Source organism: Cryptomeria japonica, chromosome 2 (genome assembly GCF_030272615.1).
Source record: "Cryptomeria japonica chromosome 2, Sugi_1.0, whole genome shotgun sequence".
Classification (NCBI taxonomy): Eukaryota; Viridiplantae; Streptophyta; class Pinopsida; order Cupressales; family Cupressaceae; genus Cryptomeria; species Cryptomeria japonica.
The window spans coordinates 328,578,184-328,605,426 of NC_081406.1; the positions used below are offsets into that span (position 1 = coordinate 328,578,184).

The following is a 27,243-nucleotide window of genomic DNA, read 5'->3' on the forward strand; positions in this document are numbered from 1 at the left end:
ATTTTGCTGAGGATCATATGGTACAGTAAACTCCCTCTTAATCCCAGCATTTTTACAAAAATCTTTAAATAGATCTGAGGTGTATTCCCCCCCATTGTCAATTCTTAGTGTTTTAACTTTATTACCTAAAAAGTTTTCTATTAGGGTTTTAAATTCTTTAAACTTATTAAGGATCTCTTTTGATTCTTTACATTTCAGAAAGTAGATCCAAGTTTTTCTAGAGTAGTCATCCACAAATATTACATAATACAAAAATCCCCCTAAAGAGGGTACTAACATAGGTCCATATATATCAGAGTGGACTAATTCTAAAACATTACTCATTTTCCTAGTACTATTTTGAAAAGAGCCCTTAGTATTTTTACCTAGGGCACATCCCTTGCATGCCCCTGAATGATATTGCTTTAACTTGGGTAAACCTGTGACAAGGCTTTCCATAGATGATAAAGCTCTGAAATTCAGGTGACCTAGTCTTCTATGCCAAACTTCATTAGCATCTGCAACTTCATGGATTAGGTCTAGGTTGGGCTCTGTGCATAGCTCATATAAGTAACCTTGTCTTTGACCAATGGTTTTGGCTTTCTTGATGGACGAATTCTTTGGCCAAGCCAACACTTTGTTGTCCATGAAGGTCACCCTATATCCATTATCCTCTAGTGTTGAGATGGAGACTAGGTTCCTCTTGATGCCTGGGACATATAGTACTCCTGTAAGCTGTAATGATAAGCCTGACTTCAGTCTGATGTTGCAGGTTCCAATTCCTCTCACTAGATATGCAGAGTCATTTCCGATTGTTACTTCCTCATCAGTCTCCTCTATCATGGAGTCTAACACTTCTCTGAACCCTGTAATATGTTTGGATGAGCCACTGTCAATCACCCATGAGTTAGCCTTGTTTGATACTTGGTTTCAAAGTGCTGAGTAGAACACATATTTCTCGGAATCATCTTCATCCTTTGACTTTCCAACTTTGACAAATGTAGCTTGTTTAGATCTTTCGGGACATTTAGCAACATAGTGCCCGAACTTGTCACTCCTGAAGCATTGAATATGAAAGAGATCCTTCTTGGAGGTATTCTTGCCTTGATGTCCTTTTCTCTTCTTAAATTGTTTCTTCTTTCTTTTCTTATTGGAGTTGGTGTTTAGAACTTGAAGATCTTCATCTATATTCTTATGCTTGATCCCTTTCTTATTCAACCTTGATTCTTCTTGAAGACAATCCGCTCTTAGCCTCTCAAAATTTGGATATTTAGCCTTGCACTGATGCCTTGAACGAACGTTTCCCAAACACTAGGTAACCCATCTAGAGCAATGAGTGTTAACTCTTTGCTTTGGATTTCGTATCCAAGTGTTGCTAGTTCATCCCTTAGGGTAGATATCCGCATGAAGTAGGCATTGATTGACTCCCCTTTTATCATACTTATATGATTTATCTCTCTTTTTAGAGCCAAGGTTCTGCTTGCATTGGTTATCTCAAATGCATTTTCGAGTGCCTTGAACATATGATAGGCAATCTCATGTTTCTTTATGATTGGCATAATATTGTTTTTCACTCCGTCAACTATGATCTTGATGGCCTTTTCATTACCCTCGATCCATGTTGTTTTGTCAGGTTCATTCTCAAGTTCTTTAGATTCGACTCTTACAAATGATTCAACTTTATTCTCCTTTAGGATCATCTTAATTCTGAATTTCCATGCTGAGAAATTGTCGCCTCCTTCGAGTCTATCTTCAAATCTGATAGTGCTGGCCATTTGAAGAAATGTGATGTTAGATATCTTCTTGACTTTGAATTTTTCACAAATTTGAATGCCTCAAGTTCGATCTACTGAGGCTCTGATACCATGTAAAAGTTCTTCAAATTTCAATTCAAAATCAAGGTATGGATAAAGATGTTGTATTGCAATGCAAATATTTCTCTCAGTATATATCAATTCTGTTTTCTAATTATCTTCTATGTATTGCAGATGGTGGAGAAAGAACATTAATAATTTTGATGTCCTTTGGATAACAATAACAGGCACATATATATCTTACAAGAGAGATGTCATGGGCAGACATGTCTCCACAACGCCTGTCCATGGCATCTCTTAATTGTGCCTCTACAAATAAACCGATATGAATCGATGTATGCTTATCGGGTTTAACACAGCGATCAATGTTTTGTTTATGCCAAAAAATCGGTATTGCCAACCAATAACAATGTGAATCTGCAATGTATGCTATCGGGTTAATAGCCCGATAGCATATTGGTGCCGATTCATTATGAATTGACACCAATATGCTATCGGGTCTAGTAACCCGATAGCATATGATCGGCGCTTAGCTAATGTTAAGCAAGTCGCCGATCAAAACAAAAATGCAATCGGATATTATTCATTGTTAACCCGATAACATATAGTTATCAACTTTTAATATAAATTAATTATATATATTATATACATACATACGTGTATATATATATATATATATATATTTCTTGGCAAGGATTTCTTCATCTGATCGATGCTATTTCATCAACACAGATGAAAACCCTCCTAGCTAGCTATGGTGATTTCACCCTGAGATCACATTTGTGTTGCAAGATGAGTTCTCTCTGTATGTTTGGTAAAGTGAAAAAAAATGATGTACTTTGAGGTAGTTTTGATTGCTAAATGTTATCAATGCAACTTCCTTGAAGATTTTAACATGTTCCGGGAGGATGTTTGAGGTTTTTAAGGAATTTGTACTTGTTGTACCTCGTATACCAGTAACATTAATCCCTGTGTCAGACCTGCAATTAGTCTGATTTCTATTTTAGCATGGGGTTCAATTTATGCATGACTTTGAGAAGTATTTCAGTTCATACTTGTTGGGGTGTGAGTATTTATATTGCTGAATAGACCTGATTTTCAATGTTTATCAATCCTAGAGGCAGTTTACCGCATTCTATTTGAGTCTGGCAGGAGTTTGGGCAACCTACATCAGCTTGGTCATGTGTCTCTCAACATACTTTTCAGCCTATGATTGGTGAGCAGCTTGATTTCTATCGAGTTAATCCTTGTACTTGCAACAATTCATACTTGGATCAGAATAATAGATCAACTTGGTTTCAGCAGTATACTTCATTTTATGCTCTATTGTAATCCATTTCATGCCAATCTTGTAAGCCCCAGATGGTAGTACCACCAAAGGAATATATTTGTATGCATTTTATTTTGAAAAACTGGATGGTTTACTACCAGTTCATATGCACATCATGCTGATAGGTCTTGGTTGGTTCACCGCTAGACCCATTGTATTTCAGTAACCCATTTTCGCAGTGAACAAGCTAGTGTAATCAATCATTTTGGTTTGAACCAGCTTAGACATTCTACCAGCAGCTTGCATTAAAGCACACTATCCACTGAAGATGTGTTGATTGAGGTCGGTTGTGCTGCCTACATGCGATGGTCAGCTTGCTGCCATTTCATTCTGTTTGCATACATTGTAGTTAGCAGTGTGGTCAAAGCATTGTATGCTCTCACCTTGCCCACTCCAAGGTCCAGGTGATCAGAAAGTGTCAAGGTGTTGTATATACATTTTATATCCAAAAAATTTCAAAAAAAATGCAGGGTGGTTTGTTACATTCTTTTGCTGCATCAAAAGCTCTGTTTCATTCCTTTCATGGTTGGCTATCTTTGCCTTGAAATTTTCTCTCATCTGGAAGCTTGGGTTTTGTTCTATGGTCAATGTGGCAACATTTTAAACTTTCTTTAGTTGAGCTTTTCTTTACTGAAGGAGGCATTTTCAACCCTTAGCTGTTATCCATTTGTTGTTGCAATTCCCCTAGCTATTTGTTCTTCCTTAAGGTAACAGTTACACTCCAAGTTGTGGTTGTTCTTGTGATTGTTTTTCTTTGTTGTTGGCAAACGGATCTGCAACAATTCTCTTGGCCATGCAGCAACTATTTATTTCATTATTTGAGGATTTTCTGAGAAAAGGTCCCCAGTCTAATAGTAGACAATCTCTGGTTTTAGACAGAGAGAAGAGGGATTTTGAAAGAGCACACTCTATGGAGAAAGACAGAGAGTAAGACTATGTTAGCACAGTTAGAAGGGTGTAAAGACCCTAAACATCAATAGGGGATTGTAATGAAAGGAACACTGTGAGAAGCCTCATAGTGAGGGGAGAAATAGGCTACAAGAATTGTTGCAGTTCCCTATAGCTAAATTTTATTTTGTAAGCAAGTCGTATGCTGCTAGAGTTGGCCAATAAAAAAATTTGTAGCATTTTGAAAATTGCTTCCATTATGCATATATGTGTGTCATATTGTACAATACTGGATTGGATTGTCTTTCAGTAGACCCCTGATCTAGACTGTGTCACCTTCTCTGCAATATTTCAATCTTTTGTGGCTATTCTCCATCTCTAAGCACTTCTATAGCAGCATTTCCAATATGGCTAATCCTTCTTCAACTAGATTATCTCCATGAAGATCAGAATAACTGATAAAGAGTTTGGGGATTTAATTATAGGAATCTTGAGCAAGAGGGACAAAACAAAAATGTAAGGGAATGATGTTGAATTTTAGACTTTCAGATTTAACCTATACTCAGAAAACTGAAGTTAATTACTAAATCAATATATTTGCTGTTTAGTTTAATTACTTTCAGACTTAGACATAAACATAAATTGAACAAAATGAACACAAGACACAAATACCCTGGGAAAACCTCCTAGGAGGAAAAACCCAGCCAACAGATCTTCAGATCTGACTATGAATTATATCCAATTGTAACAGTACATTACTTAGCTGGTAGCTTTGATGTGGCACACCAAATTGTCTAAGCCTTTCACACAGCAATACACCTCTTGAATCTGTTTTGCATATAACAGCATGATGACCTTCAGATGAGCAGATCTGGAAATTGTCTTTGGCTTCACATATGTCTTGCAATTCGCATCCTCTATTGAAGTTCACCCTTGTATTAACAATCGCCTCAATGCACACTTCCTTCAGAATTCTTTCTTTCTGATTTTCGCACTTGCAGAATGATTATCGCATGTGATGTCATTGTGTTAATGAGGTCAAGTACTTGTTTATTTATATGAGGCAAGAGGACCTATTTTAGGTCGGCTTGGTGCTGATCCCTTTTATTTGTTTTATTACTTTATAGGGTCGGCCCCATTAGAGGGAACACGTTTCCCTTTTGAGTGGCGTGTGTCTTTTAGTTATAGGGTCGGCCCTATTAGAGGGAACATGTTTCCCTTTAGTCTAGCGTGTGAGAAGGGAGAGAAGGGCCCAGCCCTTGGCGGATTCTAATGTTGCCTTAAGGCAATTGGAATCCGCATTCTACCTAGTTACAATCAACAAATGATGCTGAAAACTCATTATTTCTCAAAGGGTACAGTTTGCTACTGATAGTCATGACAACCATGAACAAAACCAGAGGGATTATCAAGAGAACAAAGATGATGTTACTCAGCTTTTACAGGCTCCAATACCCATATCCCTAAGGGCTGCTCTAAAGTGCCAAAATCTCAACCGGAATACAGCTAGATCTCCTAATGAAGATGTGGCTTTATCTCGGCCTATTGTTGGAGATGATGCTTCTATAAACTTTCAAGGAGGTAAGATCACCCACTATGTTGAAGATAACCCATATGACACTGGAAACGGTAATGGATTTAGCTTTTGCATGCATATAATCAATGGTAGAAGAGTTCACTAGCCACAAAGAGCTTAATTCTCCTGATTTGCAGCAAAACAACACAGAGCCAAAAGTTAGAAATGAAGATAATGGATTGAGACCAAAAACAACTGGTGGATAAGGCATGGTGAGAACTGCGAAGAAGAATCTTATTCCTTTTTCCCAGAACTTGCTTCTCAAAATAAGGATGAAGACAGCCCTGCCAAATGCCTTTTTGCCCCACCTGACAACAATTCAATAAAATGTCAATAGTTTGTGCAGGACTCCAAAAATTGAAAGATACAAAATGAACCAGACAAATAGATTAAAGGAAAAAGGAGAGTCCTCCAGAAGTCCCATTAGTTAGTCGTACTCCCCTAATACCAACATGGATCATCTCAGCACTCATAGAGCATAGCATAACAGCCTTTTGCCCATCTGTTGTGGATTTGCCTTGTGCTCTCAATAATGTATTCTCTAAGATTGAAGGAAGTAAAATAAAAAGATTAAGATCGAATTGGGATACTCTATGTCATGAATAAACATCTTGATCTAAGCAGGTCAGCGATGGTTACCTTCCGTACACTATCAAACACAGAATAAAATACCCAAGGGTACCTTATCCTCTCTTGAATAAAGCCTCTGAATGCTGAAGATATCGCGAGAAAGGATCAATCAGGGTGACTTCAAGGTTCTTCGTTGTAGGATCTCTACGTGTGGATAAGCACCAGTGGTCGTTGTAAATGCTGTTTCTTCAAGGGACCTTACGTTTTCGAGCTGCAGGAACAGAATTTTCCTAAAACTAGCAGGGTTTCAAAAAGATCAAAAGATAGGGTTTGCAAGAGATGAATTCTAATCTAATCCTAAGAATGACTCAATGTAGGCTAGACTCGGTAAGATTCTACCAATTTCAGTATTGCCAAGGAATTACAACTCTACTGGAATTGATGCGATCTTCTAAGGTGATTAGTGATTTTTCAAACCATCAAGAATTATAGACACTACCATGAAGGTACATATCAATAGTTCAATAATGATTGAAGGTTCAAGCAATATGGATATCTCCAGTTGACCACACAAGGCGTCCTTACAATCAGTAAGAAGCTAGTGGTTTGGAACGTGAATCTCACCAAAGATCAAGCCCAACACTTAGTCCTTCAAACTTAAATACTACTTCGACCGAGAATGATTCAAGAAAGTAAACAACCATGAAAGTAGCCACAAGAATTGCAATAAAACACCATAACTTCAATATTTTATTGATCTCAAAGCCAAAATAGACAACAATTGCTTGAAATTCTTTCTTCAATGCTCAATCTTGCTACAAAATAACTTTCTTCTCTCCAAAAGCTCTAATCTTCTAATTTCTAACTATGAAAAAATGAAAATGAGTGAGGGTATATATAGCATCCTCAATTACAATGAACGGCCCAGATCAAAAGAAGATCAACGGCTGAGATCTTGACACCTAAACCCTAATTAGGGTTTGTTACAAAAAGTTCCCTTTTTAGTTGAACATTATTAAATGCATAGCCAAATATTTAATTGGCACAAAAATCAAGGGAACATAGACCAATGATAATTAAGATGCCACATCATTTTATAACAACCTCTCTTCTAGAACCTTATTCCCTTTCCAATGCTCTTTCTTAGCATATGCAATGAATCTGGACACAATTCCTTCAATCTCGGCAATAGGAATCTCGGGAAGATTCCTCATTCGTTCCTCCAAGTGGATAACCTGATCAAAGGCCTTGAGAAGAGCCGTATCCCATCCAGGTTCGAGTTCTTTGATCTTCTCAATCAGGAGCATAGTAGTGAACATTAGATCCCGTTGTTCATCTGTGATGACATTCTCATCTTTGCAAAAGATGACCTTGACTCTCTCTTCCAACTCTTGAAGGTCCACATATGTCTCAACTTCGATCCTCCTACCAAGAATGGTACACAACACCTCAAACACTTTGTCCTGAATTGGATGGATGACGCCCTCAACTTGATTGCATTTGGTGCTGATGTCCTCGAAAAGAACCTCCTTCATCTGAAGTAGAGTTGACCACTGGAGTAAATTATGAGCTCCTCCATCCATTATCTTTTCTTGTGCTAGGATCTTCCTTGGTGTTTGCCTGATCACTTGCAGAACAGGAATGATAACATCTCTAGTGTGAGCGAAAGCGGCTACCGTTATCATCAAGTTGTGGACGATCTCAAGGACCTGGATAGCTTGGTGGACTGTCTGCATCATTCTTGTTGTAAATTCAACGGCTACTGTGTGGGATTTGTCAATCCAAGAGCTCATAAGCTGAACCAAGCTCTTGACTCTTTCTGCCTCGCCAACTGATTCAAGGGGAAGTGCTTGCACAGGAGACACTGCTGGATCCTGACGTCCCAAGGGCTGATTGAGATGGCTAAAGTAGCCTCTCCAAGCACCAACCTCTCTCTCAAGCTTTCTATTCTTTTCCATTTCTTCCTTAAGCTTGTCTTTAAGTGCTTCAAATGAATCGGTTGCCTCATCTAGTGCCTGCTCAGCAGTGAGTGGACCAAGCTCAAATGTTTCCACATCATATTCTTTTGCAAGAATTTCACCTTCATACTTGTCCACTACTGGTGTAGCAATCTGCAATTTCCTAGACCCTGTCTCATCTGTGATCATCTTGGACATCTTCGTGGCCTTCCTCTTCTCTGTTGCCTCTTGAGAATTTCCTATAAGGCTCTCTAAGTCAATTACATCATCCTCATCCTCAATCACAATCACCCTCGTCAGTCTCTCCTTCAACCAATCCGGAATGGCAGATCTCGTCTCTCTAACTTGTATTTCTTTAGGCAATGGTTTGTCTTCTCGGAGAGGAGATGTCACTTCATCATCATTCTTTTCTTCATTTAGCTCATTAACCTGGGGAGATCGACTTGATGAATGCTGAAGTGCTTTCCCCTTTTCAGGTTTATCATTTTGTACCATCGACTCCATAGACTCATCAACCTCAGGCACCGTCTTCTCTTGTCCTTCAACTTGACTTGTCTTTTTTTCATGTCGAGAAGATGTGCCTGATGAGCGATCTCGATTGGCCTCTTGCTTCTTCTTGGAGGGTTCCCTTTTCTCAGGTCTTTCTTTCCTCTTCGCACCTCTAGGATGAGAATTGTCTTCACTTGCGCTTGCTCCTCCTCCTTCTCGTCTTTCCTCCAAAGTAAAAGTCATTGGTACATTCTGTTCTCTTAACTTTTGATGTTGTACATCCACCCATCTGCGAGTACATGATAAAACGGGAGCCATCAAAGCTCTCAAGTCCAAAACCTCAGGCTCATTCCAATCTATCTTCACTGCTTTGTCTTCTCTGTCATAGGATGACTGGAGATGTCTGCCACTGTCCTGAGCTTGATCGGCCACTCTGTAAACTTTGCATTTCCTGATGAAATCTAAAGGTAATCTGGAATGCATCTTTCTTTTCACTTCTAAATCACTTGAGAGATTCATCCAAAAGTCCTCTACTTGAAATTCGTGCTTGTACTTCCTACCAGCTGTCTCTTCCATATACCCACAAGGATCGAAATTCTCCCTCGAGGCAAAGAACGTGAACGAATATAAAGCCAATTCCCTCTCTGCATCATCCAAGGCTTGAGCATTAGGGCATACCTCAACTGAATTCCCCAATATGATGGGCACGGGAATTCCATTTCCATGCTTGTGTCTGAATGCCTTCGCATAAGCTGCCAACTGCCTAGTCACCTCAAGTAGCACTATCCTGTCTGTCGTATACCTTGGCAACATATAGGGAGGTGAAGGACACCCATGAACTCTGATATATGTAAACTTTTGAAATTGGATGAACCAAGCACCATACCTCCTTACAAGCTCTTGTGCATCTGGAGATAGTCGATTGTGAATCCCGCCTTGCAATATCCTAGTGATGTTCATCGTGAAGGTATCATTGACTAACTTGTAGTCACTTCCAGGTGGATGATGCAAATGAACGTAAGAATCACAAACTCTCACCTCTCCGGGTCCTCTTCCGATCACTCCTCTGTGAGGTAGTCCTGCATATTCGAAACTCCTGATCAAGGCATATATGACGTATGAGCTCATGTGAAATGACTTGGTAGGCTTTAGTCTTCTTAACTACACATCCAGGCAATGGCTAATAATTCTAGCCCAATGAATCATTCCTTTCCCTTGAACTATCACTTGGATGAAGTAGAACATCCACTTCTCAAAGTAGAAGGCTTGAGGAGCCCCTGTAACTCGATTGAGCAAAGTTATCAAATCTCTGTACTCCTCCTGGAAGTCGATCTTATGTGGTGTGTTGGGAATCTTGCTCAGGCGAGGACGACTTTTGAGTAACCAATTCTTATTAATGATGCTCAAGCAAGTGTCTGGATCATCTTCATACATCGACCTAGCTCCTTCTAGGCTTTTGTAAATCATATCTTTATGCTCTGGGAGATGGAGAGCTTCACTTATAGCCTCCTCTGAAAGGTAAGCCAAAGTGTTCCCTTCCTTGGATACGATTGATCTTGATTGTGAGTCATAGTGGCGGGCACACTCGATCATCAGCTCATGGCATTGGATTGCTGGAGGGAAACCGGCCGCCTTGATGATGCCACTTTCAATTATTCTCTTTGCGACAGGTGATGGCTTGCCAATGTAAGGGACCTCTCGAAACTTCTTGACACTGAAGTTTCCCAAGTTGGTATGTCCAATATTGCTCCATTTGGACACGATATTGGTCTCCAATTCTTCATTCCTCTGATCTTCCTTCATGAGAGCTGGACGACTAGTAGATGCCCCTGCCTTTGGAGTCGCCATCTTGACACCTACACAACATTTCATAATGAGTAATATACCTTAAAGCGTAAAATATAAAGTAGAAAGGAAGATAAAAGATATTAATTAGGAAACTTCATGATAAATCTTGAGTTATCATTTCCTAATTAGCTACATCAAACTTAGAATTCTCAAAACGAAGCACAAAATTCAAATCTTCAATAATGGTGTCAAGGTGATTTCGCCATACCTTCACTTGAGAATTAACTCTAAGAAATGATGCAAAAATAGGAGAATTCGCTAGACAAAAATGTAGATCAAAGCTCTCCTTTTAGCAAAATGCGCCTCCTTTAGTCTTCACAAGCATCAACTCCACCACCTCTAGTCTTCAATACTTGAGGTAAATTCGCTCCAAATAGACCAGCTTTCGCACCTTCTTTTGCTCTCCAAATTCGCACTTGAAGTAATGAGTGAATGATGGATTAAACTTAATCAAAACACCCCTAATATATAGGGCGCTCACCACCTTACTCCCCATAGGCCGACTTGGCAAAATAGGCCAAAAAATAAATAAAATTGCAAAAAAAGGAGAGGCCGACTTGATAAAATAAATAAAAATAATATCTCAAGCGCTCCATTTTAATTTTAATTTCACAAAAATTAATTTTAAATGCCTTTATAATAAAAATTTCGATTTTCTAAGGCTCAAAATTAATTTATTAAATGCCACCATGTTCTTTATTAAATGCCAATTTAATTAATTCTTTCAAATATTTCGAAGTTCGTAGTTTTGGCATCTAATGCGATTTTAGAGGATATCAACGTTGAAATAAGGTAAAAAATAAAGAATGCCAATAACCTCGCCTTGGTCCCTTGGAGAGGGACAGGAGCGAACTTGCAATTTAAACCTTTCATTCTTCATTTTAATCGCCAAAACTTCATCTAGGCATCTAAAGTGGCATTTTCAATTGGATTCTTGAGTTTAATTCACTTGATTTCAAGAAGGGAAGTGTCTTTAGGACTTTTTCGCCCTGGACCCTTGGAGAGGGACAGGAGCGATTTTCCATTTTTGGTCTTAATCCTTCACCTTTATTTGTCAATTCTCACTGTGGGATAAGCAATGATCCCTTTCATTCATTTCATGCATGCCTAACTCTTTTTTGCAAGGCAAAATTGATTCTCCAAAGATTTTCTCCCTGGTCCTCCAGTGAAGGATAGGAGCGACTTTTGCATTTTAGCCCAGGATTGTCAAGTTTTGGAGCCAAACCCTTGTTCACCATGCTTTAGAAGACCTTTCCCATCTTGCACAATCTTGCCTCAGTGTAATCTTGGAGGGAAATTGTTGATTTTATAAAAATCGCCCTGGTCCTTCAATGAGGGACAGGAGCGCCTTTGAGTCCTTGTGCAAATTCTTGATTTTTTTGATCCTCAAATTATCCTTAAGGCGTAGGACATCATTCCCCACTCCTTCTTGAGCCTTGGAAACAAAAATAGCATCTCAAAATGTAAGGTAAATGGGCATATTTGGAGATTTCGCCCTGGACCCTTGGAGAGGGACAGGAGCGCCTTTGCCAATTGCCATCAAAATTTGCAAATCTTGCATCTTGATTCCACTTCAAGGCACTTTAAACATCCTTTCAAACTTGCTAGTTGGCATAGGTTTGTCCAAACTTGGAGAGAAAGGCTAGCCATTAAGTTTTTCACCCTGGTCCCTTGGAGAGGGACAAGAGCGCCTTTTGTCACTTGGGTTGATTTCCTCCTTTGTGGACCACTCAAGTTATATTCAACGGACAAATCATGCTCTCCTTGACCTCTTCAAATCATAAAATCACTTTGATCTTGCAAAAATAATGCAAATTTGAGAATCAAGCTCCAGTCCTTCAGTGAGGGACAGGAGCGAACTTTGCCATCATGATCAAATCGTTTCACTATTTCTCATGAAATGTCCTTGCCAGGGAAGATTTCACCTTGTTACACGCCATGAGTAAGAGTTCAAGTCCAAGAAAGGTCTAAAAATGTGTATATAAAGAAAATCGCTCTAGTCCTTCAGTGAGGGACAGGAGCGAAATTACCTTTCTAGGCAAAAACTTCATCATTTCATCGTTTTTAATCAAGTCTAGATGCTCTATCATGTTCATTTCGTCCTTTCTTATGCCTTTGATGTTTCAATTTGACCAAACAAGGTCAGGAATGACTCAAATAAGTCTTTTCGCCCTGGTCCCTTGGAGAGGGACAGGAGCGAACTTCTCTAAATCTTCAAAATTCACCATTTTCGTGTCTTCAAAATCTTCAAAAGTATCAAGTCATGTTCGATCATCACTCCTGGAGACCCTGCACAAAACAAAATAGAAAAGTCAATGACAAATATGCATAAAATAACATTTTCGCTCTAGTCCCTGAGCAAGGGACAGGAGCGATTTTGTCCTTTCTGGCTAAAATATTCAAAATTTAGGTCTTCAATCATTTCACAAGGCAGAGTTAGGTCGTTTTCAAGGCCAGGAACCAGTTAGCACGCCTGTCAAAAACAAGAAATTGCACTTAGAATGAATTTCGCCCTGGGCCTCCAGCGAAGGACAGGAGCGAACTTTCTGTTTCAGGCATCATCTTGCCTCCAAAATTTGATCAAAATCCACCTAGGCAAGAATATACAATTTCACCTTCAAAATGCTAACACTTAGACAAAATTTGGATTTTCCCCCAAAAACCCTGACTAGACCTAACCTGGGACCTATCTGACTCCTGACAGACACACCTCAATTCAACAATCTCAATCCTCGGGAGGACACTTAATAACCTTCAAAATTTGTCTGGACTCGGCTTGAATAATATCCAAAAGAAACCCCTAAGGTTTAGCCCTAGCCCAGACAGACAACTCATTCACTCAAAACCCTAAAAGCAGAGAGAAGAACAGGCAAAACAAAAGCAAAGAAGAGGGGGTCCCCATTCTAATGGGGTGATGTGTGAAATGGTCACAATAGGAACTCACAAGGGTGTTTGAAATGCAAAGTACAATTTTTCGAACTCTCAAATTCTCAATGACCATATGAATTAAAATTGCATGGAGATTGCTGCCTTTCCTAGAGGTCTCAAAATTAGATTGAGAGGATTGAGGACATATGCAAAGTTAAGGAAGATGTGAAGTCCATCCTGGAAAATCTAAAGACCCTGAACAGAAAAATGGAGAGAATGAGATGTCACATACACCTCACAGTCTGTAATGGAATTGGTTTCTCAGATGATGGAAACTTGGGCAATGGTACTGAGTCTACTGACTACTTACAACTTACAAGCATGATGAAGAACTTGAAAAGACTAATGAAGATTCAAAGGAACATGATGTAAATGAGGAGCAAGCCCAAGAGGAATAATCTTTTCGCTCTAAGATTTGCTGGGTTTGGTTTCTTCTCTATTTGTCTCTTCATTTTCTGCTCCTGGTGTTCAGATCAATAAAAACAGGATAGTGCCCTTCTTTTGACAGTTGCAATATCTATCTAATCCACCTAGTGATTTCATCTCTTGGTTGAAGTTCATAAGTTTTCCCTGCGTGATTCATATAATATTTTTATTTAGACAGGAAAAAAAATTGTCTTACAGAAGATATGTAGGCCTGTCTCGTACCAGTCCCCCTCATCATCCTTCCATGCTGCTACCTTCCATGTCACAAAAAATGAAATATGTTGAAAATAAATCAATATAATAAGAAATAATATATACTACTCAACATTGTCACATAAGTCCAAAGATACAACAAACAGTACATACCACAACATAGAGTCTAAAAATGGCCTACAACTGACTGACTAACTTAAAGATAATACATGCTACTTCCAACTTTCAATTCTTATTTGAGGTAAATGCCTGCATGGAAAATTCCTATTTTTTTAAGTATCTCAAAAACTACCTTCTTTCTTACTGTTAGCAATAGCTAAGGTTCATTAATGTTTTAAAGTTATTCTAAGCGTAAATATGGTATCTGAAAGCCAAGCTTTAAAAATTGAAATGTTAACCAAATCAGTTAGCAACTCACCATCCTTTCTGATGGGAACATCTCTCAAGTTTTCAAAATCACAGACACTATGAAGCAAGATATGCATTAAACCCTTGCCTTCATGACAAAACAAGACTAAAATCTACCCCGAAATCAAAAAATTTGCAAAACTAAAAATCTCAATATAAAATTATTTCAATCCATGTGAAAAATACATATAAAAAATATGACTATATTTCGTGAAAATATGAAAGATTGCTTTTGATTACGGTTATTTCTCATCATGCGGACATCAGTCCTATCATCATAATGATATTTGGCTATTAGCAGTATGCCAGTATTTATGATATCAATATTCAATAATTCAAATCCTTTTATCATGGTCTGTGTGTGATTCTCTCGTTTGGCCTCTACATGAAAGAAAAGGGGAGTTTTGGGATTTGTCACCGTGTTATTCAGAGTCATAATGCTAACATCAGCAACACCACATGATGACAACATCAACACTGAAGAAGCTCATTACAAAAGAAAATTGCAACAGTCAGTTCAATTTCTCTCTCTTCACTGGAGGAATTTTGCAGCAAGGAAGAAGTAAACTAAATGGCTTTTAGAGCTTGACAACAATTCAGATGACAGAAGCAAACATGAAGAAAATTATAGCAGATCTAACAACAAAAGCAATAGCCAACATAATGGTAAAGCATAAACAAGTAAAGCATAGATAGCAACTGTACCTTTCCACCAAGAACATCTCTTGCTTCCAATAGTATAGGTTTATGACCAGCATCAGCTAAATATTTTGCAGTTGACAAACCAGCCAAACCTAGACAAAACACAGTGGAAATCACAACTTCTGAAGATTGTATGCTATCTGTACTGTAGAAAATATGATCAAGCTTTCCAAGCAATTTACAGGTCGTCAACAGGATACTTCTGCCAAGAATATGCCAGAAGAATATTTTTATGGCACCACTTGTATGAAAAATTAATCTAACAAATCTGCAAAATCTTTACAGCTAGTTCTACAAATGTTCCAACACCTGTAAAATTTTCCATGCTGATGTTCTCTGTGAGGTACTGATATTTAAAACATATCTGAGCATCACCCGTTCCAATGCCTAGAGATTTCAGACTTGTTTCATGCAGCCACCCTATGGATTCCTAAGCTATCCTAAAATATAATCCAATAAACATGGCCAAAAATTAAGCTTTCTTACTATAGACATTACTAAAGATGTCAAGGTCCCAGGTGAAAAAAAGCAAATAGATATGTATCTGAATGAATTCTTAGCTAGCAAATCACCTCTTTTGTCCCACCAAAAGCTTAATGTCGAAGTAAGAATAGGGTAAATACTACTAAACCAAGTATGAAAAAACAAGATATTCAGTGGAATATATTGATTTACCAGTACATGTAGACATGATTGCTTGTGACTCATTAGAAGACACAAAATTAAAGTAAGCAAGTTAACTCAAAGGTTTAGAAAACTTTCAATCATTCACGTGGTGCAGAAGGGAAAACATGGATGCATGATTTCATGTGAAACTGCTCAATTTTTGCATTTTGAGAAGCATACCTGATCCTGCTATCACAACCTCTAATGGTCTATTAGGGCGTGGTGCACTCCTGAACGAAGCAGATAAGGCAGAAGCTTCCAAAAAATTGATTGTATTGTCAATATCTGGCCTTGGGTAGTCCTTGCATGTAACCTACATCATACATTGAATCCAAGAAGTTCAGATTTGCTAGTTATAATAATCAGAACACAGTTTAAAACATGAATTCAAGCATCAGACCACATGAACACAACATCTGAACAAATATATGATGGATTTGTAATTATCCATTGCTGGAAATATATTTCAGCAGGTCTCCTAGATGCTCTCTCCCTTCCTCCTTCCTTCCCTCCCTGCCTCACCCCCTCCCCACCTTCCCCTTTTTCTCCCACCCTCTCTCTCAATCATTAAGAGAAAAAACCCAGATGAGGAGACAAGAATGGAGAGTGATTATATGCAAACTGTGCCCTGTATAGAAAAACTTGGAGCAACTGCTCTCCAATGCTAACATAACAATGATGATAAAATTATTAAGTATCCATTGCATATGCACTTATTTATGACTCAAATGTTACATCTCATTTAAGCACTCATCTACACCATGAAACATGGCCTACAATAGAAAGATCTAGAAAAAAAAATCATTGGAACAAATGGCACTGAATTCATAGCAGCAGATAGATACATATGGTCATTTGAGTCAAATGGAATAGCAATAGTGAAGTATTCTTAAGAGTAGAGCCAAAGAGCCCAAAAAAAGGCATCAATATCACTTATTTGACATATAAACCAATTGTATGAAATCTTATGGAAGTGACTTCGTGGATGCATTATTGTGGAAATCAAAGAACTAGGAAGCTTGTCAATGGAATTCCTCTTTTTGTAGAAAAGATTATTTTCTACAAAATGGTATAATGAAAACTAATCAAGGTTATACAGTAATGCACTATATGAAATAAGACCAAAGCCAAAAGAGTCTTTTCCTTCCAAATGAGAAACTCCTTAGAAAACAATCATGTGAATTGCATGGTTCTAATGTAGAGATAAGTTGGACAGATTTTAATGACGAGCAAGTCACTTTGGTAGCAAAATAAAATAAGATGTATGCCATGTCCATGGCACTGTGATGTACATATAGAAGAAGAGTGGCTCTTATAGAAGTAAAACATAAACAAATTAGTAGAGGAACTTAAAATAAAAACATATCTATATCTACTAATTTTCTATGTCCATGTATTGTAAGCCTGTGAGAAATGTAAAGTGCAGTAGCTTAAATCATGCACTTTAAAGTTTAAGTAGTTACTTCAAGTTACCAAAAAACCTATCTTACATAGTGTCTCGAAATTGGAGGATGTGGGGATGGGTCTTGAGGACGAGGAAACCAAGGGGCCAAGATTCGGGGATGGTGGGGGGTCAATGTCAGGATGGTGGTGGGTAGCAGTCTAGGTGTGGAGGCCCTAGGGCAGCACATGCCATTTTCACAATTTTATCACTCCATCTTCTCCAACACCAAGTCCTTACTATTTCTCACCAGATCTTCATTCCTCAGAAAACTAATAATGATGTTGAAGAATCTAACCAGTCCGAATGATGAGGGCTACACAATTTTTATCAACGTCCACAAAGATTTGCACTTGCTCATGCTTTCCTCTTGCTATTGCTCTCACTCTTCCTAATGCTCACACTCAATCGATGAAGACTTGGTTTAACCACCAAATCTTGAGTAAATGGACCCCAATGATGGATCCATCTTCAGAGCCCATTTACACCTCCCCCCCCCCACTTTCTTGGTTCTCACCATGTGCACGTGGGCGCATATGCATAAACACACGTTGTGTGCATGGTAACCACACACTTTCCCTAGGTATAGCTGGTTACTCCCATGCCCCGAGAAGGGCAACATCTAAGCGAGTGATTACCCCTTCAAGAGGATCCTCAATGCTAGCTATTGCTTCTTTTCCAAATTGTTCGGTCCCTTCAAACACATACTATACCAGGTTTGGGTATAGCCAAAGTTGCCTTTTGTGGCTAATGCTCTCACTCTTGTTACTACTATCACTTTTCCTATGCTGATTCTCTCAATCTTGCAGCTTGCTATTGCACTTGCAACCTTGCTCAGTGTTGTAGAAACTTGATATTGATTTGGAATGAGGTTGGGATCTTAATTTATTGCTTTTCATGAGTGCTTAGCTTGTGGGTAGGGTCCATAGACCATTAGGGTTGGGATTAGTAGTCTAAAAAAGATTTAATGATTAATTTTCTTCTTTTTCTAAATCATTATTTTCAGCAATTTGATGCACGGAACAGCTGGGGGTTTCTGGTGCATTTGAGGGACACTGACAAGTCCTCTGAGGGTCCTCAAGACATCACAACATTTCCCTAAGTCTCCAAATAAGGGGGACACTCAAAAACTCCCTAAAAAGAAAAACTAACCCCCACACTCCTCCCCTAGAATCACATTTGCTAATTTAGAATCTCACGGGAGACTCCACTACTCTGAGGATGTCAAGCTTATTCTAAAAAGAACTCTGCACTACTAACAAAATTAAAGAAAAAGCCTTAAAGAGCTAGCAATGGTTCTGACACCTACTGAAGGACAATTTGAAATTTCAAATTTGGTTCTTGTTCAACATGGATGCCCTGCATCAAATACCCATGGTAGAAAGATATGTTTCATGAGTGAAATTCATAGACATTTATAACTCTTGTGTTTGTTTTGCCTCCACTTTTTTGCCTCATCTTCCTAAATATGCTTAACTAGTTTCCTCTGTAATTTGATGTCTCTCCCATTCTTCATTTTTCCTCTTTCACTTCCTCTTGTTACATAATCCATTTCCCACCAATATGCACTAGGGAACTCTGAAAAATCAAAATCTTTAATGTCATTCCATTTAGTCAAACAATCAAATTCTTAAGACACCTCATCCCCTAAAACTGCTGCAAAAACTTGTTCTTCATCCCTCTCTATGGTAACATCATGTTCCTCTTTGTTCAGACCTTCCAATAGACATTGTTTTGCTGCAAACTTTTCCTCCTTTGCTTTCACATCAATATTAGAAAAACAACCAAGGAATTCTTCTTTCACATCCTGCAACAAACTACTAGTTACAAAAACTTCATCTTCAACAATCTCTTTATCAAGCAAGAGATCATCCATCAGCCCACCCTTCACCTGTTCATCTTCTTTCTCATTTATAACTTCATTTTCCAATGGATTGTTTTCTGCAACACCCTCTCTAATACCAATATCATCATCCTTAAACAAATCAGATTCAACAATGTTCTCATAAAAATCATATTTTACCTCTTTTTCCTTCTCCACTAAAACTGTCATTCTGCCCTTCTGAAATGCAATCAACACTGCTACAACTTGTATAAGCAAATCATAATCTTCATCTTCACCCTCTTTAACTGATTCTTTAAATCCATTAATCAAACATTTACTAGTGTTCTTACATACCTTTTCATCATTCTTACTCAAGGGTTTCAATTTGCGTCAAACTCCATTCTTCATCACAGTGTATGTGTTTGCATAACCATCATGCATTGCCTTCCTATCAAACTGCCACGGTCTTCCCAATAACATATGACAAACAGTCATTGACATAATATCACACAAGGCCTCATCATGGTAGTCTACTATATTAAATTTAACTAAACATTGTTCACTCACCAAAACTTTTTGAACATCTTGCAACCAAGCAATCTGATATGGATGCGGGTGCCTCCTCCTTTCTAACTGCAACTTGCTTACCATTTCTTCTAAAACAAGATTGTTTGAACTTCCACCATCAATAATGACATTGCACACCTTACCCTTGCACTTACATCTTGTCTGAAAAAAACTCTTCCTTTGAACTGATTCTTGTCTTGCATTCATCAGGACTCTTCTTACTCTTCTTGCAACAAGTGTTTCTCCATTTTCTACATCTTCTGATTGCGATGACTTAGCATCTTCCTCATTCACATTTGTTGCTCTTGGCTGATTTGCAAATCTTCTTCTTGTTCTTTCTTCCTCATGAGAGCAGTCATAAGCTCTATGACCCTCTTCTCCATACTTAAAACAAGTTCCATGGAAGCCTCCTCTTTTGAATACTCTACCTGATCTTCCTCTTCCTCTGAAATTTTATTCTCTAGAATTGTAAAAATCATCAAACTTTTAATTTTTTCTGCCACTATGGTCTTCTTCATTTTGCATTTTCTGATTATTACCTTCATTCTTCTCTTCATACGATCTACTCTTTCCTCTTTGCTTGTTTTCAAACCTTTTGTTTAGTCTTTCTTCAATTTTTAGAGCAAACTGGAATGCATCCTCCATGGTATAAATTCTTATTAAACCCAATTCTTCTTATGTGATGTCCCCTTCTAGCTAGAGACATCACTCTAGCTTGTGATTAGCCTATCAAAGACCCTCGTAGGCTAGTAGGATTAGATAGAGGGTCACCTTGGCGTGGAGATCTTCCAGGGACAGAGCAGAGTACACTTCTGGGTTGCCAGAGTTTGTTTATGATGAGTTTTGCTTTGAGTTTGGCTTGGCCAGGCTATTTTTAGCAGTTGGAGATGGACCCCTACTATTTTTAGCAGACATCACGGTCAGATGGGTGGTCAACTAGTGAGCTCCAGTTTCAGACGGCATAGCTAAATTCAAAATATTCATGGAGTTAGACAAGTTTGAATAACTTAGCATTTATTATTAAGTGATTTAATAATAAAGTTATAAAGTGACTTTATATTATAATCACTTAACTTGAGGGTCAACTCATCATTAGACGAGGCCATGTTTTTAATTAAATTATCTGAGCCAGACTATTGAAATATTAAAATTAAATGCCCATTTAATGATTAAAATCGTTTTGACACCCAAAGTGAAATTAAATGAAACTACAAGCAAAATTGTAATTAAGAGGATTAGGGTACGATTTGCAAAAAAGGATATATAGCGTTGAGTTTGGAAAGAAGAGCATGGCTATTTTATTTTGACATTGTGGAATTGAAAGGGTTTTGCTCTGGAGACTAGGGTTTTCAGCCACCATTGGAGGACGTAGTTGCTTCAATGTTCACCATCTGAGCTGATGAAATATTCAGTGATATTTGGTTTCAGGAAGACTTCATTCAGAGGTCTTATTTACATCTAATTGCGCAAAATTGAAGAATAAATTCACGAGAAATTATTGCAGATTTATTGAAGAAATTTTGGTGATTAACAAGTACGGTACAGATTGCTACAGTACCTCCGTACGGACTGCTACAGTGCCACGTGAACAGTGCCGCCGTGCGGACTGCTACAGTACTGCGTGAACAGTAAAAAAATTTAAAAATTAAAATTTGCAGTTTTGCAGATTTTTCATCTACTGGGACAGCAAAAATCAGGTTTTTATCTTGCATTGTAATGAATTTGTTTTTTCGGGCATATTGGCCATAGAACAAAACAAACATTTCCTTGATAGTTTCATAAATTATTTCCAGCAGTAATATTATTGTTTCAGTAATATTTTAAGCATAGGAATTTATTTCAGTATTGTATCATTGCTCATTATTACCAAAAAAAACACAAAAAAATCCATAAACATTCAAAAACCAAAACAAATTCAAATCTACTGCATTCAAAAGAAACAGTCAGCAGAGGAGAGGCAAATTGGGTTCTTACATCTTAGATGCTTGGTCTTACCTCATTGATTCGGACTAGCCCGTTCTAATCATGATCTTGTGGAATTCTTTTGTACATTCTCTCACTATTTTTTTTCCTTGCTTCAAGCTCAACATTCTTTTTAATAAATCCAACTCATAATCAACAGGAATAAACTGTCTCTTCATCTTTTCAACCATCTTATCCCACTTGCAAATTTTACTTTTTCCTCTTCTCCCTCTTCCGATTTGGACCTCTTTCCACCAGATTTTAGCATGTCCTTTTAGTTTGGTTTTAGCAAACCTCACTTTGTCTGGATCTTCTATTTCTTCAAACTCGAAGTACTCTTCCATATCATATATCCAGTTTGTTAATTCTTCTGGATCCAAGTTCCCATCAAAGAAAGGAACTTCAAACTTCAGTCTTTTCCCAATCCTTGTTTAGAGCTACTCTTTATGCTTCATCTTCAGCATTTTCTTCTTCTTTTGAAGTTTCTTCAGTCTGATGCAAAAGCATCTAGCAAACAGAAATAAATGGCGTAGTGCTAAGTGGGCGTAGAGATAATGTAACACGTAGCAGGGGAGAAGAACAACTTTTTAAAACTGATAAAATGCATTAATGAAAAGAGAGTGGGGGCAGCGCAGCAGTAGGAGTGGAGCCTCACTCCATAATCATAAGACATTGTGGAAAAAGAACACATAAAAGAAAGAAATTAAAAACTGTTTGAATGATTGAAGGGATAGCCTATGGAATGGCAAATGGAGCTAATTTGCATCAATTAAAATAGGAAGCAATTTTTTAAAATAAGGGAAATTAGAAAGGAGGGGACTATCAAGTGGTATAGGGCGGCAAGAGATGAGACGCATAGAAGAAACAAAAAGGAAAAGACATCAAACAATATAAATGTCAGATTATAGAATGCACAGGAATGAGGGGATGGTGTGTGGAGGCGACCCCAAGAAGGACATAGTGGCTACACACAAGGAGACCTAGGGGATGGTCAATGTAAGCAAAAATGCTAACAATTTAGATATCACTGCAGGTCTGATAAAGGAGATGATTTGGGGAAAAAGTTCGGAGGGAAAAAGGAACAGGGAGAAGGCATTTGAAGGCATCAACCCAAAGAGTCACTTGGAGGAATGCTACGTAGAAGGGAGAAAATGGTATGGAAGCAAAGTAGACCTCTGCAACGAAGAAGGTATGTTGGTTGGTGACTACGTATGTTAAAGAGATTAGAGGTCAGGTTCAATTCAAACAAAGGATAGATGTGGGTAGAGTTTGATGAAACTTAGTGTGTAATGTCCCCTTCTCAGCAATGTTCAGTTCAGTTGGCCATTAGCCTATCCCGTAGACCCGTAGGCTAGTCGGGAGCAGAAATTAGGGTTTCCTACCTCTGGGAGGATGTTTCAATGTTTTTGATGGCTTGCATGTTGGAGTTTGTCAGTTTTGGTTCTGGATTCCTTTTGAGTTTTCGGAAAGCTTCGCAATGATGATACATGCATAGCAAGCAATGGAGTTTGGCAAACTTACTATTTTTAGTAAGTGGAGGCGAGGGTAGCTTAATTATCTAGGTTTTTCTAGGTTTTCAGAGAGCTTCCCAATGGTGTAATATGCAAATGAATCTGAAGACTTTTTCTGGACTTACTATTTTTAGTAAGTTGCGACGGCTGCTCAGAATGTGGTAAAAATCACTTTGGAAACACTTACTATTTTTAGCAGTATGCTATTTTTAGCATTTCTAATTTTGGCAAGTTCCTATGGCCCAGTTCAGTTGGTTATTTTTAGCAATGTAGTTTCGGCACTTTATCCCTCAACTCAATATGGCAGTTGTTCAATATTTGAGGAAAAGTATTTTTTAATATATTTTAATGCCTTGGCGTGAGATTTATATATATATATCTTTATTATTGACATGGACGACTTAAGGGAATGAAATAATATTTTAAGTCCTAAGTCAATTTGGCATTATATTTTACTTCCTTGTTTGGATGCCAAAGTTCAATTTTATAATTTATGTAAATATTATTAGCATTTTAATTAAGTTCTATTGCTCCCCTATGTTTACCTCACTGGGTAAACAGGAAGAATACAGAAATTGAACAGCAATGTACAATGCAAATATAAAAGAAGTACCAGAATAAGCTTTCCATTAATGTCAAAGGATGTTCATATTATATCCGTCGTTAACAATACATGTCCTCAAACACCCGGAGGTGATACAATATATGACTACCGAAGGGGTGCGACACAACCGTCGCGACTCCAACTACCTACCCGTCGGCTAACTAACTTACCGCCGTAACTCCTTACTACCGACGACAACATAAACATAATATACCAACATAACATAATGATTATTCCCGTCAACATCATCCCCCCCAAGAAAAGAAGTCGACTCCGACGACTTAATACAAATTAGAGAGGAACGGCAGGAACTACTGACGCTAGTCGGGCCCAGATCTTATACACTTGCTGCGTCCTCGCCTGAAAACCCCTTTCTACCATCCGATGTTCAAGTGCGGATTTCACCAATATGGCTTCCTTAGCCATCACAGTCCTCCTGTGCCTAACCCAAACTTGTCTGCAAAACACGTTTTTCAGTCTCAGCTTCCACCAACTGCTACTCAAATGATACTGTCTCCCTAGCCAATTTGTCCTTGACAGCCACCCATGCCGCTCTCCTGGGTACGCTGAACTAAGTCTCACGCGACTATTGCCTCCAACCTGGTGGTCAGCTCCTCCCGAGCCCTCTGTGCATCCACCACGGCAATCTCACGTCCAACCGAGACATCCTCCGAGTTCCTCAAAGCGTACCAGTCATGCCTGGAGGTGGCCACAATCCACTGGCACAAATGCTAGGAGACACCTGAAATCCTCCATCACACTCCCCAAAGGCTAAAAACTGAACTGAATAACTCCCTGGTGTCATACAACTGTGCGGACCTGCAATGCCTTCCCTCAAACTCTGTTTGTTCCCAACCTCCAAATCCGTCTCCCTCTACGGCTTATGACATTCCCGCCAATGCTTAGCTGCAGGCTTCCTTCTCACAGTACGGACAAGCACAACACTTCTCGTGGTATTCTGTAGCTCCAAAATAAACTGGGGGTCTGGGGGCAGTGCCCCCAGCGGGGTCGAGGGGCAGCGCCCCCGCGGGGTTTGGGGCAGCGCCCCCGCGGGGTCGAGGGGCAGCGCCCCTCACGGGGTCCTGGGGCAGCGCCCCAGGTGCGCTCCCTGTCGCAGTACAGGGCGGGGTCGAGGGGCAGCGCCCCCGCCGCCAACACCAATTTACAACCTTCAGAACCCCATGAAAGTCCATGGCGCACTGCATTTCTATGATATTTTATGATGTCAAAAACCCTTCTTCTACACTCCAATATTTTCAGTGTCCAGACTCCAGATGTCATCGAATCATTTTTCAATCCGTCGTCGTTTTTTTTTGTTTTTTTTTTAGGCACTGTAATGTCCCGCCATACCACCTCCAATCGTGCGGTGACTTCCCTACATCGTGCGGTGACTTCCCTACTTCGTGCGGTGTAATTGGTTCTTTCTGCATTTGTGCGGTGATTGTCTTCCCTTCGGCTTCTTTTCTTCCTTCGGCATGTGCGGCTTTCCCTTCGGTAGCTTTTTATCTCCTTCGGCATGTGCAGCTTTCCCTTCGGTAGCTTTTTATCTCCTTCGGCGGTTTTCCCTTCAGTAGGCGGCTTTATGCCCACGCGGCCCTTCGCGGCTTCCACCGCACGGTGGGCTCCACCTTCGGTGGTGCCACCGCACGGTGGCTTCCACCTTCGGTGGTGCCACCGCACGGTGGCTTCCACCGCACGGTGGGTTCCACCTTCGGTGGTGTCCACTGTTGGTGGTGCCACCGTACGGTGGTCTCTTTTCCTTCGTTTTTCTTTCTTTCTTTCTTTTTTTTTTTTTTTGACCGTACGGTCGCCTGTCATACGATCGTACGGTTTTTTTTTTTTTTTTTTTCCCTCTCCTAATTTAGATGTCTTAGAAAGTCGTCTGTTCGGGTCCCGTGTCTCTGGGATTGCCCTTCATCCTTCTCGGTTTTCCTCGCTCGACAGTCTCCTGTTTTGGTCCTATACCTGGCAAGTCGCCTGCCCGGCCTCTCGAGTCTCCTTCCATCCTCTCGGGTCCCCCTCCGGACTCTCGAGTGTCTGTCTGGCCTCTCGGGTCCCCTGCGCGCTTCGCGTGGTAAGGTTTCAATTTGTACCCATTGGTGGCCAATCTATTTTCATTGGTCATTGAAAGACCTGGAACCACAAATTCTACAGGGACCACGACCTCCTTCCCGTACATAAGAAGAAGAAGGATAATAAAGATTTTGAAGGCTGCGGCCTTCCACACAGGGTTCCAATCGGTGCCGACACTCTTCGGATTATTTACGTCGCCAGGGTTTGGGGCGTCTCCCTTCCAATATTCTTTGTATTCCGGCAGGTACACCTCTGTTGGTTGCTCTGGTTCCTCTACTTCGAGCCTGTAGCTTTGGAACATTTCGTAATCTTCCATCTGCCAATGGAAGAGCCCGTTAAGTGAGCATCTCTCATCTTCAGAACATCCCTCCAATTCTAGCACCCCTTCACTGTTCGGCTCCATCGCGTTCTTGCCCTTACTTTCATCGGGACCCCCTTCCCCTTTATTAGAGTCCTCCGAGTCGGAAGAGGCGAGCTCTTCGCCGACATTTTGGGTGTGTAGGTCAATGGTATATTTTCGCCCTCCCTTCTCCATGGAAAGTGTATTTTTCTTCCAGTTGTGGTTTACCCTTGCGTTGATCAACCACACTCTCCCCAGGATGGCGTCATAGCCTTTCTTCTTCGAGGGAATGACCACGAAATCTAACAAGAATGGTTGCGTACCAATTGTCACTTGTTGGGCCATCAACAGGCCGAGTGGCTTAATGCCGTGTTGGTCCGCTCCCACCAGGTTGAATGTGGGTGGCCACAGGGTGGGCTTCCCCAGCCGCTTCCATGTTTCTTCTGGTAGTACATTCACCCCAGATCCACCGTCCACAATGGTGTCCTTCAGAATGGTCCCACAGATACCCATTTCTACCACAGCTGGGTGTCTACCACTGCTCAAGGCTAGTAACATCGGGTCAGTCGAAGGGCTGACGGAAACCTCCACCTGTGGTGTACTCTTCGTAGCGGTGGCGGGAACCCCTACCTGTGGTGCACTCGACGATGCGGTGCTTTGCACATTGGTGAGGATGGCAGTCCTCAATTGTGGCATAGAGTCTAGAAGGTCTTTTACCTTTATCGGCACCTCCATCTGCAATATTTGCCCAATGATGTTATTTTCCACTTCCGTACGGAATGATGTACTCGCCACCTCGTTGTCCCGTCGTTCGGTTGTCATCTCACGTTCAATATTGGCCTTTGCCTCCCGTAATCTCTCCTTCTCCGTACGGGGGTCGGGATAAGTGGCTTTTTTCGTCTGGGCGCGGGTGATCGCCAGTACTTCTTTCTCACCAGTCTTCTCAGCCTTCTCAATGTTGAGGAGATTCACCCCTGCCTGCGGGCAATTTGCGTCCTCATGGTCGCCTGGCCCACACCAACGGCAGAGGTGCTGAGGGGTGGCTTCCTTCGTGCAATCACGGGCGAAGTGCCCCCACTGATTACAGGCCCTACATTGGATAATTGGCCGGCCCTTGGCGTCATA

General features: G+C 39.9%; 1 protein-coding gene across 1 annotated transcript in view; it reads right to left on the reverse strand.

Moving 5' to 3' along the window:
- The window catches only part of LOC131033854 (15-cis-phytoene desaturase, chloroplastic/chromoplastic), a 297,259-nt gene that overhangs the window by 239,548 nt on the left and 30,468 nt on the right, over nt 1-27,243 (reverse strand). The window contains exons 2-4 of the mRNA XM_057965148.2: nt 15,976-16,108; nt 15,133-15,221; nt 14,003-14,060 (exon numbers count right to left, since the gene is read on the reverse strand). Of these exons, the coding sequence (XP_057821131.2) occupies nt 14,003-14,060; nt 15,133-15,221; nt 15,976-16,108 (280 nt within the window). The remainder of the gene's footprint in view (nt 1-14,002; nt 14,061-15,132; nt 15,222-15,975; nt 16,109-27,243) is intronic.